General features: G+C 43.8%; 1 protein-coding gene across 5 annotated transcripts in view; it reads right to left on the reverse strand.

The window, feature by feature from the left end:
- SEC23IP (SEC23 interacting protein) overlaps positions 1–17,738 on the reverse strand; it is a 54,337-nt gene that overhangs the window by 15,022 nt on the left and 21,577 nt on the right. For all 5 annotated transcript variants that reach the window (XR_009764004.1, XM_061635828.1, XM_061635827.1 and 2 more), the window contains exons 9-12: positions 17,438–17,646; positions 17,019–17,137; positions 16,245–16,406; positions 13,701–13,796 (exon numbers count right to left, since the gene is read on the reverse strand). Coding sequence is in view for 4 of the 5 variants with exons in the window: in XM_061635828.1 (XP_061491812.1) it covers positions 13,701–13,796; positions 16,245–16,406; positions 17,019–17,137; positions 17,438–17,646 (586 nt within the window). In the remaining variant the exon portion in view is untranslated. The remainder of the gene's footprint in view (positions 1–13,700; positions 13,797–16,244; positions 16,407–17,018; positions 17,138–17,437; positions 17,647–17,738) is intronic.

Raw genomic sequence — 17,738 nt, forward strand, 5'->3', positions numbered from 1 at the left:
TCATGTGCCTCAAACTGGGCTTCTGTGCAGCGTCGCTCTTCCCTCATGCTCTGTGGGTGGGTAAGGGGCAACGACAGGTATCCCTTTCTCCTCATCTATGTGGGAACAAATGATACTACCAGATGAAGCTATGAAGAAATCACAACAGACTTTGTTTTTTGTTTTTTTACAATAATTTTTATTCAAATTTTCATAAAACATACAAAACAAAATCATAAAACATTCAAAGACAAAAAACAAAACAAAACAAAAATGATTAAACAAAAAAATAAAATGTTGACTTCCCATTTGTCACAGATCAAATCAGTTATAGGTCTACAATATATAACAATCCTATCTCTTAAATTATATTATAAAATCACTTTCCTCCAGTAGTTATCTTAATTAATCATCAAATCTCATAAACATTACTTTATTCTTTCCACAAAAAGTCAAAGAGAGGTTTCAATTCTTTAAGAAATATATCTATCAATTTTTCTCCAAATAAACATGTCGATTAATCCATCTCGTTAATAATAATAATAATCTTATTGTCATAACCATAGTCCAAATAAACATATCGATTAATCCATCTCATCAAAATCTGTTAGGTCCAATAATTTCAATAGCCATTATTCCATTATCCATATTAATTCCATCTTCCATCTTCAATAGTCCTGTTAAGTCCAGTAATTTCAGTGTCCAATCTTCCATTATCAGTATTCCATAATAATCTTGCTGTCATAGCCATAGTCATATAATAAGAGTCTGATGGGAATTTCCTCTATCCCAAATATTTTCTTGCCAGCCATTCTGAATAAGTTGCTGAAATATTGTTGTAAAGTCATATCTCTGTTCTTCTTTTTTACAGAATGCACTGGCTCATCTCTTGAGAGTTTTTCCATTGTCACATGGCTGCAGTTAATTCCATAGATTTTCTCTATATCAAGCTCCATCACATCATTCCAGTCCAGAAGATTATCCAAGCCATTGATAACTTTATCTCTAATATCTTCATTAATTTCTTCAGAGATAACGTTAAATTCCAAACAGTAGATTTTATTTCTAATATCCATAAACTCCAGATCTTTTTCCAATTCCACATTTGTTCCAATCTCCAGGGCTTGTATCTTCCCTTTATTTTTTCTTTTCTCATCTCTGATCTCATTCTCCTCTCTCACAGGATCCCCTATTTCTTTAAGCTCCTGCGTCATTTTGCTCAGTTCAATTTTCAGCTCCTTACTGCCCTGTCGCAGGGTTTGTTTCGTTATCTCAATCTCATCCATTATTTTCTGAAACATAATTACTTCCAGATTCTCAGCCACTTTCTTGATTGCCATTTTTAAAACCACGAAAACAAAACAAAACAAAAATAAAGAAGAACCACTTCTTATTTCAGCAACAATTGGGTTAATATTCCAGGCTTGATGACATCACAGTATAAACAGAACAGCCTGCCTTATCTCTCTATGTTCAAGAATACAAAACAAATTTAGTTTCCAGCATCAAAACAGTTAGTGGCGTCGTGAAGAAGCAGATTCGTCAAAATAAAATGGACCAAAAAGAGAATAGTCCCAGACAATATAATGTTCCTCGGAATAGAAATCCCTCTTCTGTTTATATCTTTAGAATGCACTTCCAGGACAGCTTTTTGCAATAGAAACAGAGATAAGCTGTTAATTTCGTGAATAACAGAGAAGAGTTATAGCTCACCCAGAAGTTCTTTAAAGCTGATTCATTTGACAAATCTCTTTTTGCTGCAACAATTTAAACCAAGTAAAAAAAATAACAGAAAGAAGGGTGCTTGCCTGTTAAGTCCGTTTTCTCTTTGAAGAAAAGATAAACGTATCGCATTAATCAGATAGAGCTTGTTCGGAAGTCCGTCCGGCATTGCTGGCTGGACCTTTTCTCATAAATTAATGAAATCCAGTCCTCCCAACAAAAACAGGCTTTTGAGGTTGATCTCTACGTTTCTCCCTGCCCGGGAGAAATTTCATCAGTCAAAAAAAAAAATGTTCTGACTGATTTATATCTGAATAAGCTTCTTCTGCGGCGGGAGCCCGTCTCAAAAGCAGGCACAAGCGAAGTCACCCTTCCCGGAAGTCAAGAAATCACAACAGACTTTGAAGCTCTGGGAAGGAAACTCAAGGACTTTGGGGCCCAGATAGTTTTTTCATCCATCCTTCCAGTACTTAGGAGTAGAAAGGGAAAGAAAAATACTCTGTGTGAATGAATGGTTACGAAGGTGGTGCCGATGTGAGAGATTTTGATTCTGGGACCACTGGCTGTGCTTCCTGGAAAATGGACTGCTGGCAAGTGATGGGTTGCATCTCACAAGGACTGAGAAGAATGTGTTTGGCCACAGCATGGAGAAATTCATCAGGAGGGCTTTAAACTGAATCCTAAGTGGGAGGAAGATGTAAACTTGGTGGTAACGACTGATGAAGGCTTGTGCACAGTAACGGGAACAGAGAGATTGGCTCTAGGGCTCAGTAACAGAAAAATGTAGTAAGGAAGCCAAGCGATAAATACATGGTCTTCGACATCTGTATACTAATGCGCAGAGCATGGGAAACAAGCAGGACGAACTTGAATTCTTAATACAGGAGGGTAATTACGACTTGATAGCTATAACTGAAACTTGGTGGGATGACTCCTATGACTGTAATACAGCAATTGAAGGATACAACTTGTTCAAAAAGAACAGAAGGAATAAAAAGGGATGTGGAATCGCGCTATATGTTAAAAATATATATCCCTTCACAGAAATACAGGAAGATGAGCTTGGTCGCTCCACCGAGATTATCTGGATTAAAATTAATGGGGCAAATAATAAAAGAAACATGGTGCTTGGAGTCTACTACTGACCACCCAATCAAGGAGAAGATGAGAATGTAACTTTTGAAAAGCAAACTGCCAATGTTTTGAGGAGGCATGAGGTAGTAGTAATGGGGAATCAATTATCCCGATATCTGTTGGGAGACAAATTCTGCCAAACACGGCCCCTCCAAGAAATTTCTGACTTGGGTCGGAGATAACTTTCTCCTACAGAAAGTGGAGAAAGCAACCAGAGGATCAGCTATCCTGGACTTGTTTCTGACCAATAGAGATGATTTGGTGGATGAAGTGGCAGTTACGGGAACTCTGGGGGAAAGTGACCACACCATACCTGAATTCTTGATTTTAACAGAAGCAAAAGCTGAGAGTAGCCATACATGCACCCTGGACTTCAGGAAAGCTGATTTTAATAAACTCAGAACAATTGTAGGTACAGTTCCATGGCAAGCGAACCTAATGAGAAAAGGAGTCCAAGATGGGAGTTTCTAAAAAAAGAAATTCTAAAAGTGCAATGGCAAGCAATTCCAAAAAGGAAAAAGGGGGAAACAGCAGAAGCCAATGTGGCTTCACAAAAAGCTTAGAGACGACCTGAAAACAAAAAAGGACACATACAGGAAGTGGAAAGAAGGCCAGGCCACAAATGAAGAGTACACGGAGGTATCACAGAATTGAAAGGATGGCATCAGGAAGGCTAAAGCTGAGAATGAGCTGAGGTTAGCGAGAGATGCTAAAGCACAAAAATCTTTCTTCAGGTACATCCATAGTAAAAGACAAAGAAAGGTGGCACAGCTACTTGATGAGGATGGCAAAATGATAACAAATGACATAGAAAAGGCAGAAGTGCTCAAACTTTGGCTCAGTCTTCTCCTTAAAAAGGGTCTATGACCCTCCCGGGAAACATGAAGTGGAAAGGGTAGGATTGGAGCTTGAGACAAACAGTCAAGGAATACCTAATCACTTTCAACGAGTTCAAATCTCCAGGGCCCAATAAACTGCATCCTAGAGTATTGAAGGAACTGGCTGAAGAACTCTCAGAACCGCTGTCTATTATCTTTGCAAAATCATGGAGGACTAGTAAAGTGCCGGATGACTGGAGGAGAGCTAATGTTGTCCCTATCTTCAAAAAGGAGGAACCGGGGAACTACAGACCAGTCAGCCTAACATCAATCCATGGAAAAACTCTGGAGCAGATGATAAAGCAGTAAATCTATAAGCACCTTGAAAACAATGCAGTGATTACTAGGAGCCAACATGGATTTATGAAGAACAAATCCTGCCAAACAAATCTTATCTCATTTTTGGATCAGGTAACCTCCCTTGTAGACTGTGGGAATGCTGTGGACATAATATATCTCGACTTCAACAAAGCTTTTGACAAAGTGCCCCATGATATTCTGATTAGCAAGCTAGCTAAATGTGGGCTGGATGGAACAACTATCAGGTGGATCCAGAGTTGGCTCCAGAATTGTACTCAAAGAGTGCTAATCAATGGTTCCTTCTCAAACTGGGGTGAAGTAACAAGTGGGGTACCACAGGGCTCGGTCCTGGGCCCAGTGCTCTTCAACATTTTTATTAACGACTTGAATGAGGAGGTACAGAACATGCTTATCAAATTTGCAGATACAAAATTGGGGGTCACAGCTAATACCGTGGAAGACAGAAACAAAATTCAAAGGGACCTTGATAGGCTGGAGCATTGGGCAAAGAACAACAGAATGAAATTCAACAGGGATAAATGCAAAGTTCTACACTTAGGAAAAAGAAACCAAATGCACAGTTATAAGATGGGGGATACTTGGCTCAGCAATATGACATGTGAGAAGGATCTTGGAATTGTTGTTGATCACAAACTGAATATGAGCCAACAGTGCGATGTGGTTGCAAAAAAGGCAAATGCTATTTGAAGCTGCATTAACAGAAGTATAGTTTCCAAATCGCGTGAACTATTAGTTCCCCTCTATTCTGCATTGGTTAGACCTCATCTTGAGTACTGCATCCAGTTCTGGTCTCCGCACTTCAAGAAAGATGCAGACGAACTGGAACAGGTTCAGAGGAGGGCAACAAGGATGATCACGGGACTGGAAACCAAGCCCTATGAGGAGAGACTGAAAGAACTGGGCATGTTTAGCCTGGAGAAGAGAACACTGAGGGGAGATATGATAGCGCTCTTCAAGTACATGAAAGGTTGCCACACAGAGGAGGGCCGGAATTTCTTCTCGATTGTCCCAGAGTGCAGGACACGGAATAATGGGCTCAAGTTACAGGAAGCCAGATTTCGACTGGACATCAGGAAAAATGGACCATTGGTCTCACCTGGAGGGTGATTTTCATATGAGGACGGTGTGATGTTCCTCTATTAGTGTATATATGGTAAGTACTGTTTGTATAGGAGATACATGGTAAGTGGAATGAAAGAGGAGGGGGGAGTGAACGGGCAGTAGAATGCTGGATGATTGGCTGAATGTTTAAAATGGCTGACAGTATAAATGGAAGGATGTCAGGTAAATCTGGGTGGATGTGAGGTGGAAGGTGGAAGGTGGATGTGAGGTGGAAGGTGGATGTGAGGTGGAAGGTGGATGTGAGGTGGAGTGTGGACGTTAGAGGGTTGTTTGGTGGGTTTATGAGAGGAGAGTGTGGAGTTCGGATTAATACTAAGACCAGTACCTCAGGAATAGATGTAACCATATGCTTAAGTGCCTTTATAAAGTAATCTTTGTTATCTTTGTTATTTAATAAATACTTTTGGTTTACCAAAGGCCTGATCCTTGGCTGGGGTTTCACAGACCAGAAGGGAGGGTAAGGTAAATACCAAGGCTGAAGGGTAACAAATGGTGGCAGCGGTGAAGGGAAGAATAACACCACAAGTAATCAGAGCAAACCAGAAATATATGTATCTGCATTGATACAAAGGGAGTGGGACAGCTTGAGCACGCAGTCACAGAGGTAACCTGATTGAGAGAGACTCAGGCAGAGTCTCTGGGGATACTGGTTATAGAACGTGACTGGTGGTGCTGCCTAGCAGGGGGATCTGGTGAGGGCTATGCTAGAGCGGAGAGAGAAACCATAAAAAAGGACGGTCCGGACTGGTGGAGTCCCTGGTGGTGCCTAGTGACAGGCAGTAGCCACGAGCAGGTAGTAACCTGACAGGGAGAGCCAGGAAAGGACCGTCACAGACAGCCATCACTGCGGGTATTAGCTCCACCTATCGTGCGAAGGCAAGAATGTTTTTTGAAGTCAAGACTAGGGGCGTCAAGCCCCTCCCACTCTCCAGTTCATTCACAGCGAGTCTATAGAGAAAAATCTAAAAATACAAGAACAGGGCCAACAGGCCTGCCAGCAGGAAAATAACATGCATAATAACATGACTCTAACATAGCGATATAACAGAACTAGCAGTCTTGACTTTACTAGTAACTTTAAATACAATAGCGTAACAGTAAAATATAACATCTTAGTAAAATATCTATACATCCTCCAACTGGGAGGGTCGTGATGGCCGTCCTCATATGAAAATCACCCTTCAGGTGAGACCAATGGTCCATTTTCCATATGAGGCCGGCCATCACTGCGGGATGTACCAAAGCAGCCCATAACAGGGAGGGACCACCCACATGCTAATCATCATTAAGAACCTGTTGCAACACTCGTCTGCCAAAAGAGGCATCGGCAGAGGCATAACGATCTATTTTATAATGCCTTATAAACGAGTGTGGAGTAGACCAAACAGCAGCTCTGCAAATATCAGCAACAGGAGCGTTGGTAGCAAAGGCAGCCGTAGTGGCCGCTGACCTAGTTGAATGAGCTGTTATATTAGCTGGAACTGGAAGTTTAAGGGACTTATATGCTAAGGTAATACATGCCCTTAACCAGCGAGATAAGGTAGAATTGGCTACTTTATGCCCCATAGACCTTGGATGAAAGGATACAAACAGAGACTCCGTTCGTCGAATCTCTTGGGTCCTAGACAGGTAGGTCTTGAGAGCCCTCCAAACATCCAACGAATGCCAAGCCTTCTCTAGAGGATGAGCAGGGTTCGGGCAAAATGAAGGGAGAACAATGTCCTGATTTCAATGGAAAACTGAATTGACCTTGGGACGGAAAGAAGGATCAGTTTTCAGCACAACAGAGTCCTTGTGAAAGACACAGAGATGGCGGGCAGAAGACAATGCGCCCAGTTCCGAAACTCGTCTGGCAGACGTAATGGCAATCAGGAACAAGACCTTGAAGGACAGTAGACATAAAGGCACAGTCCTAAGGGGTTCAAACGGAGGACGTTGTAAAGCTTGTAGGACCTTGGACAGACTCCACGAGGGAAAACGGTGGACTACTGCCGGTGAGCGTAAGGCAGTGCCTCTGAGAAAGCGTTTAATGAACAGATGTGAGGAAATAGGGGCACCAGTGGAGGACACTGAAAGGATAGACGACAGAGTGGACGCATGTCGACGTAGAGTGTTGGGTCTGAGTCCCATCATAAAACCGCTGTGAAGATATTGCAGCACCTGATGCATAGTGGCCTGGGATGGATTGCAGTGGTGAGAGCGGCACCACTTGGAGAAAGCCACCCAAGTATGTTGATAAATACGGGTGGTAGATGGCCGTCTCGAGGCTAAGATAATATCGATAACAGCGTCAGACAGGCCAGCCGACCTCAAATGTCCCCGTTCAAAAGCCACGCTGTTAGATTGAGCCAAGTGGGGTCCTGATGCCATACTGGACCCTGGGATAGAAGATCTGGCCTGACTGGGAGTGTCCAAGGATCCATCACCGACATTGTAAGAAGATCCGAGAACCATGGTCGGCGTGGCCAATATGGTGCTATCAAAACTAACTGTGCCCTCTCGCTGCGCGCCTTCCGCAAGGTCTTGGCTAACAGCGGTATTGGAGGGAAGGCGTACAGAAGACCGTCTGGCCACGGAATTGACAGAGCATCCACTGCTTCCGCTATTGTGTCCAGGTATCTGGCAAAGTACCTGGGAAGCTGGTAATTGCGACTGGAAGCAAACAGGTCGATCGAGAAGACGCCGAACCGACGCTGGAATATGGTAGGATGAAGCTTCCATTCTCCCGGAAAAACCTGTTGTCTGCTGAGCCAGTTGGCTGTCACATTCCAAATCCCTCTGAGGTGCTCTGCTTTCAGGGATTGTAGATGTTGTTCTGCCCAGACGAAGATGAGGGAAGCTAGGTCCTGCAGAGGACAGGACCTGGTGCCCCCGTCTGTTCAAATGTGATTTTACACATGTGTTGTCTGTTCGAATGAGGACATGGTCCAAAAGGAACAGAGGCTGAAAATGAAGTAAAGCCAAGTGGACCGCCTTTAGCTCCAGCCAATTGATGCTCTGAGTCTGCTCTGCTGTGGACCAAACCCCCTGAACGTACTGGGAGTTGCAGTGTGCTCCCCAGCCGATGAGACTGGCATCCATGGTAACAACAGTCCTGTGAGGTTCTCTGAATGGAGTGCCCCTGGAAAGATGTTGGACCCTCATCCACCAGCGGAATGAACGGCGCAGTGCGGGGCTCAGAGGAACTATGCGATGATTGGAGTTGGCAATGTCCTGTTGAAAAGGCAACAAAGCCCACTGAAGGTGGCGAGAGTGGGCTCGAGCCCATGGCACAATATGGATAGCAGAGATGAACATTCCGAGCGCCCTGGCTAGAAGTATGACGTCTGCGGTTGTTTGTTGCATCAAGGCCCTCGTGATGTTTGTGATGGTAGTTATGCGATCTGGAGACAGAAAAACCATCGCCTGCAGGGTGTCCAACATCACCCCTAGATGTAGCAGGCATTGGGTCGGTTGAAGATGGCTTTTGTCAAAGTTGACAAGCCATCCGAAGGCCTGCAAAACATTGAGGGTGAGCGTTAAATGACGATGAGCCAGCTCCTCAGAGCTTGCCCGTATTAAAATATCATCCAGATATGGGTAGAGATGGACCCCTTGAATTCGGAGGTAAGCCACTAAGGTGAGAAGCACTTTGGTGAATACTCTCGGAGCAGAGGAAAGGCCGAACGGCATCGCTCTATATTGAAAATGCTGGGGGCCAAAAGCAAAACGAAGGTACTTTCTGTGGGCTATGCAAATGGGCACATGGAGATACGCTTCCTTTAGGTCGATAGAAACCAGGAAGTCTCCTTCTTGCAGGCTTTCAGTAATGGAGTGGAGGGATTCCATTTTGAACCTGCGGTATGTTACAAAATGGTTGACGAACTTGAGGTCCAATACCGCCCTCCATGACAAATCTCGTTTAGGCACAGCAAATAGGAGGGAGTACACCCCTTCCGACCTCTCTGTTGTAGGGACTGGCTCTATCGCCGCTATGTCCTACAGGTGATGTATAGCTGTCTGCATGATGCTGTGCCTGGCCGGCACCCTGGGACAAGGGGATGGATGGAATTTGTCTGGTGGAGTCGCCCAAAACTCTACTGCATAGCCAGAACAAAAAAGGTCCCTGATCCAGGCGACCTTAGTCAGACGCAGCCACTGGTCTCCAAACATAGTCTGCCACCAACAGGAAGTGCATTAGTACTGTTTGCGCTGGCGAGACCCTCCCCTATATGAGGACGATGAGGTACCTCTGCGCCCTTGGTACTGACCTCTGCCCTGGATACGTCGGTTCCAGGTTCCCCTGAAGGAGTTGGAGTCATAGGATCGGAAATCGTGGCCTCGTCCTCCTGGCCACGTTCCTCGAAAGGGCTGGTTAGTGCGGAAGGAGGGAAATCGCCTGAAAGGCCTATGATCAATGTTCTTGACAGTGGCCAAAACCGGTTTGTGAGCGTCTTTGGGATCAACCAGCACTACCTTTAGAGCTTCCTCGCCGAAGAGCAAAGATCCGGAGTAAGGAGCCCTAGAAAGATTCACTCTAGCCATAGAGTCAGCTTGCCAGTGGCGAAGCCAGAGGGTCCGTCGAGCGACTATCTGATCCGTCATGGCTCATGCCCCCAGTTGAGTGGCATCCAAAGTGGCATCAGCTACAAACGCTGCTGTCTTGCGCAACTTTATCAGAGACCTTCTGAGAGAAACAGGATCAGGGTTAGGGTCCTCTAGAATATCATCCAGCCACATCATTGCTGCCCTGGAGAAGATGGAAGCCGATGCGGAGGCTCGCATGGAGAAAGCAGTGGCCTCATGATTTTTGCGGAGAGCGAAGTCTAATCTTCGCTCAGTAGCATCCTTTAATTGGGATTCTCCTTCCCTAGGCAAAAGAGATCGTGACACTAGGCTAGCGATCAGCTCGTCTATGCCTGGGACGGCCAGCTTGGTGGTAAAGTTAGGACCTAGGGAGTAAAGTTTGTCAGCCAGGTTCTTGAAGCGGCGAGTTTGGAATGGATGAGACCATTCTTCGGTGGCCAGTTTAGCGATGGGATCCGGCACCGGGATGTAATGCTCAGTTGGTGCAGGGGATTTGAGAACCCTGGCCCCTTTAATAGCTGGAGCGGTAGCTGTTGAGGGAGCAGATTGGAGACCAAGGGTGTTAACGACCCTGCATGCTAGAGGCTGAAAATCTGAGGTATTAAACAAGCGGTACGATGTATCCTCCTCATGTTCCGAATAGTCACTCCATTCGTCTCCTTCAGCATGATCAGCAACGGTTGACTCCTCCCCATACGAAGCGTCATCAATGCATCTCCCTCTAGCTACATCAAAAGGATTTGGGGAGCAGGAAGGGTTCGCCTCATGACATACATGTTGGTCCACAGTGCGTTGAGGTATGGCGGGAACTTGTGGTGGTGACTGCATTTGAGTGAAAAATGACAGCATGCCCTGAAGTTGTGAAAGAAAATCATGAGACAGCTGCAGCCCCGTTGAGGCAGCTGGTTGTGCCTGAGTAGGTGGCTCAGTGGGCTGAACTGGAGGATAAGCCCTGGGCTGCAACACGGGAGGAGGCTGGCTAAGTGTTGGCTGAATAGGAAAGCCAGCAAAGTCCTCCTCGTCAGAAGAAGCAGCGGGGGAATGAAATATATCCGTTAGCTGTTCCTGGGCTGTTGTGGTGGGGTTCGGAACAGAAGCATAGCGTGGACGCTTGGGTTTGCTGTGGCTGGAAAGATGTTTAGTCTTAGCCAGTGCTTTGGCATGCTTAGTCTTAGTTGCCTTAGATGGTTGCTGCTTGGCTGTCTGAGACATGTCTGGCTGTTCCGCCATCTTATATTCACTATGGGTGCAGTACACGGCCACAGCGGGGGCAGAATGTAGAGACCCGAACAGGCGCAGTACATGACCACAGAGGGGGTAAAATGCACTGGCAGATGGCTAAGTACACGGCCACAGAGGGGGCAGAATGTATGATGGTAACAGCGTCAATATAATGCAGACTAGACTTCAGGCTTGGTACACGGCCACGGAGGCGGCAGAATGTACAGTTCAAATAAGTTGTTCTTTTGTACAGGAGCAACTGGCTGAGAGACGGCCATGAGTGGGGAGTTCAGACAGCTTGCGCAGTATCAGCCGCCTAGTACATACAAATAGATTGCACAGGCACAGCCTTGATGGAACAGCGGAGGTACGTTCAATAGCTGCAGGGGGCGAAGTTTTGCAATAGGCAGCAGTAGAGGCCAGGTGAGAGATGAACCCTTGTAGAGCTAACTAGTCCTATCTGAAACTCACATACAAGAAAAGCCCTCTCAAGGTAAAAACACCCCTTTATTTAGTGCAGGAAAGTCTAAACAAAAAGGGTGGGAAGAAAAAACGGGACAAACAAAATGGCACCCGTAAAGGAGCGAGAAAAGGAGCACTCAAAATGGCGGAGGACGAGAGTAATGGCGGACGCTGAGGTGCGAGGGTGTGTGACTGCCAGGTCTGAAGGGCGCAATCGCGGCTCGTAAAAAGGGAGCACCGTAGCCGCTAAAGCAGCCGCCGCCGCCGATTACAGAGACTTTCGCGGCAAAAACTGAAGCCACAAGTCCGGGTGCCACAGCCGGGGCTTGGAAACAAATCAATTGAGAAAAAATCACCCAAGCGAGAGCCGCAGCCGCAGGCTCCCGGAGGGAATTTTTAAGTACGCTCCCTAAGCAAAACGCCGCGGCAGCTCGTGAGGGCAGCGAAAACAGAATGGCCTCCTAGGGGAAACGTGACTCATGAAGGCACGAAATGGAGGGCAAAGCTGGGAGCTGCAGCTGCAAGCTCCCGCGTAAAATGGAGATAGCCACAGCCACAGTCTCTCTGAGATCCAAGGCTAAAAACAAAAAGCCTGGAAAACGGGCCGGGAAAGGGCGAACCCCCCCCCAAGGGAATCCCCCAGGAATTACAAACAAACAGAGATAGACACTATACAGAGGGAAGGAAAGCACTTGGGTACACACAAACGACAAAACCTTCACACCCTGTCAGACAAATACACAAACTAACACAAAAGACTTAGCTATATGCTACGCTATAAGAGATATCAATCTTGTTCGTACGAAGGCAAGAATGAACTGGAGAGTGGGAGGGGCTTGACGCCCCTAGTCTTGACTTCAAAAAACATTCTTGCCTTCGCATGATAGGTGGAGCTAATACCCGCAGTGATGGCCAGCCTCATATGGAAAACTTCCTGTTAGAGCCATACAACAATGGAACCAATTTCCTAGAGACGTAGTGGGCTCTCCGACATTGGAGGCATTCAAGAGGCAGCTGGACAGCTATCTGTCGAAAATGCTTTGATTTGGATTCCTGCGTTGAGCAGGGGGTTGGACTTGATGGCTTTATAGGCCCCTTCCAACTCTACTGTTCTATGATTCTATGAATAAAAAAAACACTCAACAAACCTATATAACATGACAAATTGATTAAATCCAATCAGTCAAATACCACTAAAAGCTTGCCACAGTGTTCAAATGGTGCCTAACAAGAAACAAAGAAGGTAGCTGACAAATAACAATGGAGAGGGGTACCACAATCTGGGTGATGCCACAAAGAAGCCACTGCCCTTCATAGCCCTCATCTCCCCCCAGAAGATGGAGGCACCTAAATCAGGTCACAGCTAAAGATCAATCAGTCAAAACATTCAATGAAATTCATATGGGAGCAGACAGTTCTTCAGATCCTCTGGGGTCTCTCACTATACAGCACTTGATAGTTCAGACAAGCACTCAGAAATGAACTAGCAGCCTAAGATCTCTAAGCACTGACATGATATCCATTTTCATTAGATTCTGCACTTAAAAAACTGGCTAATCTATGGCTCAAGCCACATCACATGATTTAGGTAAAACAAGTTCTGAGGCTGTAACTCATGCCTTGTATCTGTGACACTCTTGAATGGTACAAATCTCGATGTTTCATTCCAAGTTCTTAGATAACTGACACATGGTTTAAATCTGTATTCAGCTGGATGTAACCAATACTGAAGTTCACAGTATTTCAATTGTATCTAATTTTGACTAAAGTATTAATACTTCTCAATCAAAGCACTTAATTTGTGAATCGGGTATTAATTTTGAGGCCTATTTTGGAGACACTACGATTTCAATGTAACACTGTAGTTTAAAAAATAGTACTGTAAAATAAAACTTTGCAACTAAGGGATTGTTGTTCTCTCAATTGCTATTTACTTTTGCCTTGTATGCATACTGTGTCTTAAGATTTCTGGGAAGTACAGCATGCCAGTCTATTATTCTACTTTGAGCAACACTTTATTATCCTACTTATGGCATGAAGCTAATAAGAGAAGCTTACAATGACAGTCATGATAAAGTTTAACAATGTTACTGTCTCTGCCCAGCTTTCTATCTGAACTCCTGGGAATACTCTTGATTAAAGCTGAAGTTTTGACACTGAGGACATTGAACATGGGTGTTTTTATTTCATGTATAAGCATGCCTATTTGTACTTCTTTGAACAGCTCTGTGGCAAAATATTACTGCAAAAAAAAAGATGGCAATAGCTCTGGCTTGCAATGCAGTCATTACCTACCTGTTTGACTGCTCTGTCTTTTACAAAGTTTGCTATCTTCTTTCGTGGCCCAAGAGGTATTCCCATTTCCTTCAGGTCATCAATCGTACACATCAGCTTTAAAAAACAAAAAATAAAGGTTTATTTATTCCCAAGAAGCTGACAGTTTCCTTGTATTTATATATTTTAGCAACAGAGACATATTTCAACAAAATTATATAATCACAAATTGTGACTATGTCCATCAAAGCAAATAGTGCAAGACATATCCAAATATACTAGTGTAAGTAAGCCTAAACCTATGTAGCTGAAGTAATAGCATATTATTCACCCATTTATCCATGTCTCCATTTCTCTCCCTTGAGCCAGTGTGGTGTAATGGTGAGAGTGTTGAACTATGAACTGGGAGACCAGGCTTTGAATCCACACTCAACCATGAAGCTCACTGGGTGACCTTGGGCCAGTCACCATCTCTCAGCCTAACCTACCTCACAGGGATGTTATAAAATGGGTAAGATAGAACTATCTACACCACCTTGAACTACTTGGAGGAAAGGGGGTATATAAATGCAATAAATAAATAAATGCTAAATTCTATATTGTAAGCCCCTTGGGGCAGGCATCTATCTTGACATTATTTGTACTGTGCTATATACGTGACTGATGCTATTTAAGAATAAAAACAATTACACACCTATAGATTAGAGATTGGTAAACTGAAAGGAAAGGGGAGAAATTTGATCAAGGAAATGCAAAGATGTCCTCCCTGCTCCTAGCAACAAGTCTCATGAAAAGGGGAACGTCTTCCAAGATCATGTCCCTCGTGAGACAGACCTCCCTAGGAAATAGGTAGTTGTTGGGAAAGGTGGGAACACAGGTAGAGAGATGTGACAAAGATATGTGAACAAAACATCAGAAAAGGACAAACCAAACTTTTCTGAAGGTACAGGGATGTCAGTGAACATGATCAGTGGAGAATATGATCAGTGAAGATCAAGTGCTATACTGACAGATCCATTCTAGATATTTCATGGCCCACAGACTTGAATACAGTCAATGTGTATTAACATAGATCTTTATTTTGTGTTTGTTTCAAAATTATCAGAACACCGGTATGAAAGTCAATTGCCTCATTCACATGCATCACTAACCCAAACCATGACTTAGTGAGAATCAGCAAGTGTGCAGGTACCCAGAAGGAAAATCACAGTCACTTTGCTCCTGTCCTGATCCTCTTGTGGCTGAACTACCCAGAGGTAAGCTGTGGTTTGGTATAGCATTATGTGTGAAACCAAGCTCATGGTTTGTCTTCCCCAGACAAACTACAAGCAGTAAACCAAGAACAAGCCTTGGCTTCAAGCTCACGGTTTATTAGCAGCAAGACAAGTCACAACTCTGGATTCATATAAAATGCTAAGCCAAACTATGGCTTAGTTCCAGGAAACTCAACAGCAGCAGGATTAAGATCAGGGGAGGAGTGAAACATCCGCAATTTTCCTTCTGAGTACTTCCATGCTTGCTCATTCTTACTAAGCCATGGGCTGGCTAAGCGTTATGTGCAAACCAGGCCAATGTTTACTTTTGTTATACTAAAGAAGCTACTTGAAAGGCTCTAGTTAGTGGAATGGAAAGAGACTAATTAAGTTAGGACAAAGTGTAGCAACCCTAGTGCAGGGTAATACATTTGTTCACATCTTGCTCAAAGAAATTTCAGGCTAAGACGTAGAGGAGTTCAGAGGCACAGACCTTGAAGTGTATTGGATTAACATATGAGGGGGTTGCAGGAACATGTGAGCTAACCCTGCCCCCTACAAACCAGCCTAGCAGTCAGAGACTCACCAACCACTGTGCATCAGAAAATACTACACATGTACAAGGGCTACTAGCCATGATGGTTATCTTCTACCTCCAGTGTTGGGAGGTGGTATGTTTTTGAATACCAGTGACTCGGAATCACAGGTGGGGAGAAGGTGTTGTTGCATTCAGCAACTGCTTGCAGCCTTCCCATAGGCATCGAGTTGGCCACTGAAAGAACAGGATGTTGGAGCAGACAGGCTTTTGTTCTGATCTATCAGGGCTCTTCTTATGTTCTTACAAAGATATATACATTGGTACGCATACAGAACTACTTCTGACATGATCCACCACAGATGGCGGGAGATGTGGCTGTTCAGTAGAGGGGAACTAACCCATGAAGCCCTGTAAACCTCTCCATTCATTCTTTCAATGTTTCTGAACCCCACCTCCCTTATTGTCACATATCCAAACCATTATATCAGGGATGGGGAACTTTTATTCTGTCAAGGGCTGCATTCTCTCAGGGATAATTTGTTGATTGCCACATGCTGGCAGTGAGTAGGGCAGAGACAAAAGTGTATGGGGCACTCCCTTTTCTCCCTGTTTCATGCCATGAAATTAGGAAAAGAACAGCATGAAATCAAGTAAAGGGCTGTACATGGTCCTTCGGCCACAGATTATCCATCCCTGGATTAAGCATTTCCATCTCTTTCAAAATTAAGCAGCAGTCAGTATTAACTTTCTGCCTCTCAATGCTAATTTAAATACCAGTGATTCTGTATCAATCTTCTCCTTTTCAAACGTGCTAATGTACTCAGACAAGCTAAGCATTTCCAGAGTTCTCTGCAAGGTTGGGATATCATCCTCCACATCAAGCTCATCATTGGAAGGAGAATGCAAGGAACCAGCAGAATTAGACTCCACTGTCATCTTAAAGAAAGAAAATATGATAAATGATCATTCCAAACTTTATGCGGAAGTTAAAAATATCTCCAGTGAAATTTAACTTAACAATAGCTTTATTTATGACAAAACAAGAAGAAGCTGTTAACCCCCACACAAAAAATATTTTCAGGTAACCAATGTAGACCAACTGTGGTTTGCTTGTCCCTATTTTTTTTTTACATTCTTTGTATTAAATCATATATATTTTTCCATTTCATAGATCAATGTAGAAGGTCAATCCATAACCGTCCATGTGTGGCTGGTGGATTCTTTGGGTGGTCCCGGTTGCTGAACAATAGCCTTATTCAGATATTACAGCCATGAAGAAGAGGGCTGTAACTTTCATTCCTGCCCCCCCCATGACACTTCCTGGTGTCTTAGAGTAACGACTGCAGCAAGAAAGCCTTTTCTATTAATGGAAGTTCCCCGCACAAGAACCCTGATCTTCCAGGGATCTTTATTGTGCAGGAAGCCTTCATGAGTACAACGCAGATAGACTAGGCTGCATATTTCCAATATTTAGAAGATTGTTTAAACAGTTTAACAGGTTACTACAACCACCTAAGTTTTAAGGACATTGTTTTTTAGTACAAATACCTGCTGATCACATTCAACCACATCCTTCACAACACCATTGGCAGCAACAGGAGTCACAGAATTAACTGTGGAAGTCCAGTCCTTTTGGTTGGACAGTATGTCAAATAATATTAAGGAACCTGGAGACACAAAACAAGTTATTTCAGGATAACCTTAATCTTGTCCAGATTGAAACAGAAAGTCATATGCTCACCTCTTTCATATACCTCTCAACCTTTCAAACCTGACAGAACGGAAACAATTTACAGTTTCAGATAACTTAGAGGTGTTTCCTTCATGCAAACAAGATTACAGCAATAGTGTGCCCAAGAATTCACAAATCAATCATTTGACAACTTCTATCAAGAACTGTGCAATAAAAAATTAGTTACTGCTGAAAGAGCTAATCATTTTTGTTTGTTTTAAAGTTACAGCATTACCCAAACTATGACCAGCAACGGAGATTCCTCCTTTAAAGTCAGGGTTTCTGCTCATGAAAAGTGCATATAGACGGTTCATCTCCAATCCTACTTTATCCACAATTGTTTGACAGTAGGTGGGGCTATTGTAAAACAGTATATCAAGTAGTGTCTCATTTGTGAAGTGACGCAGACGTCCAATGGTTGGTAAAGTTATTTTTTTAATATTCCTGGGAACACAAAATCAGTAGATAAATAGCTAAAACATCCTCAATGAGTGATTCAAGAGCTTTGCTAAAACAGGATAATCCAACAGTTATTA

Source organism: Rhineura floridana, chromosome 7 (genome assembly GCF_030035675.1).
Source record: "Rhineura floridana isolate rRhiFlo1 chromosome 7, rRhiFlo1.hap2, whole genome shotgun sequence".
Taxonomy (NCBI): domain Eukaryota; kingdom Metazoa; phylum Chordata; class Lepidosauria; order Squamata; family Rhineuridae; genus Rhineura; species Rhineura floridana.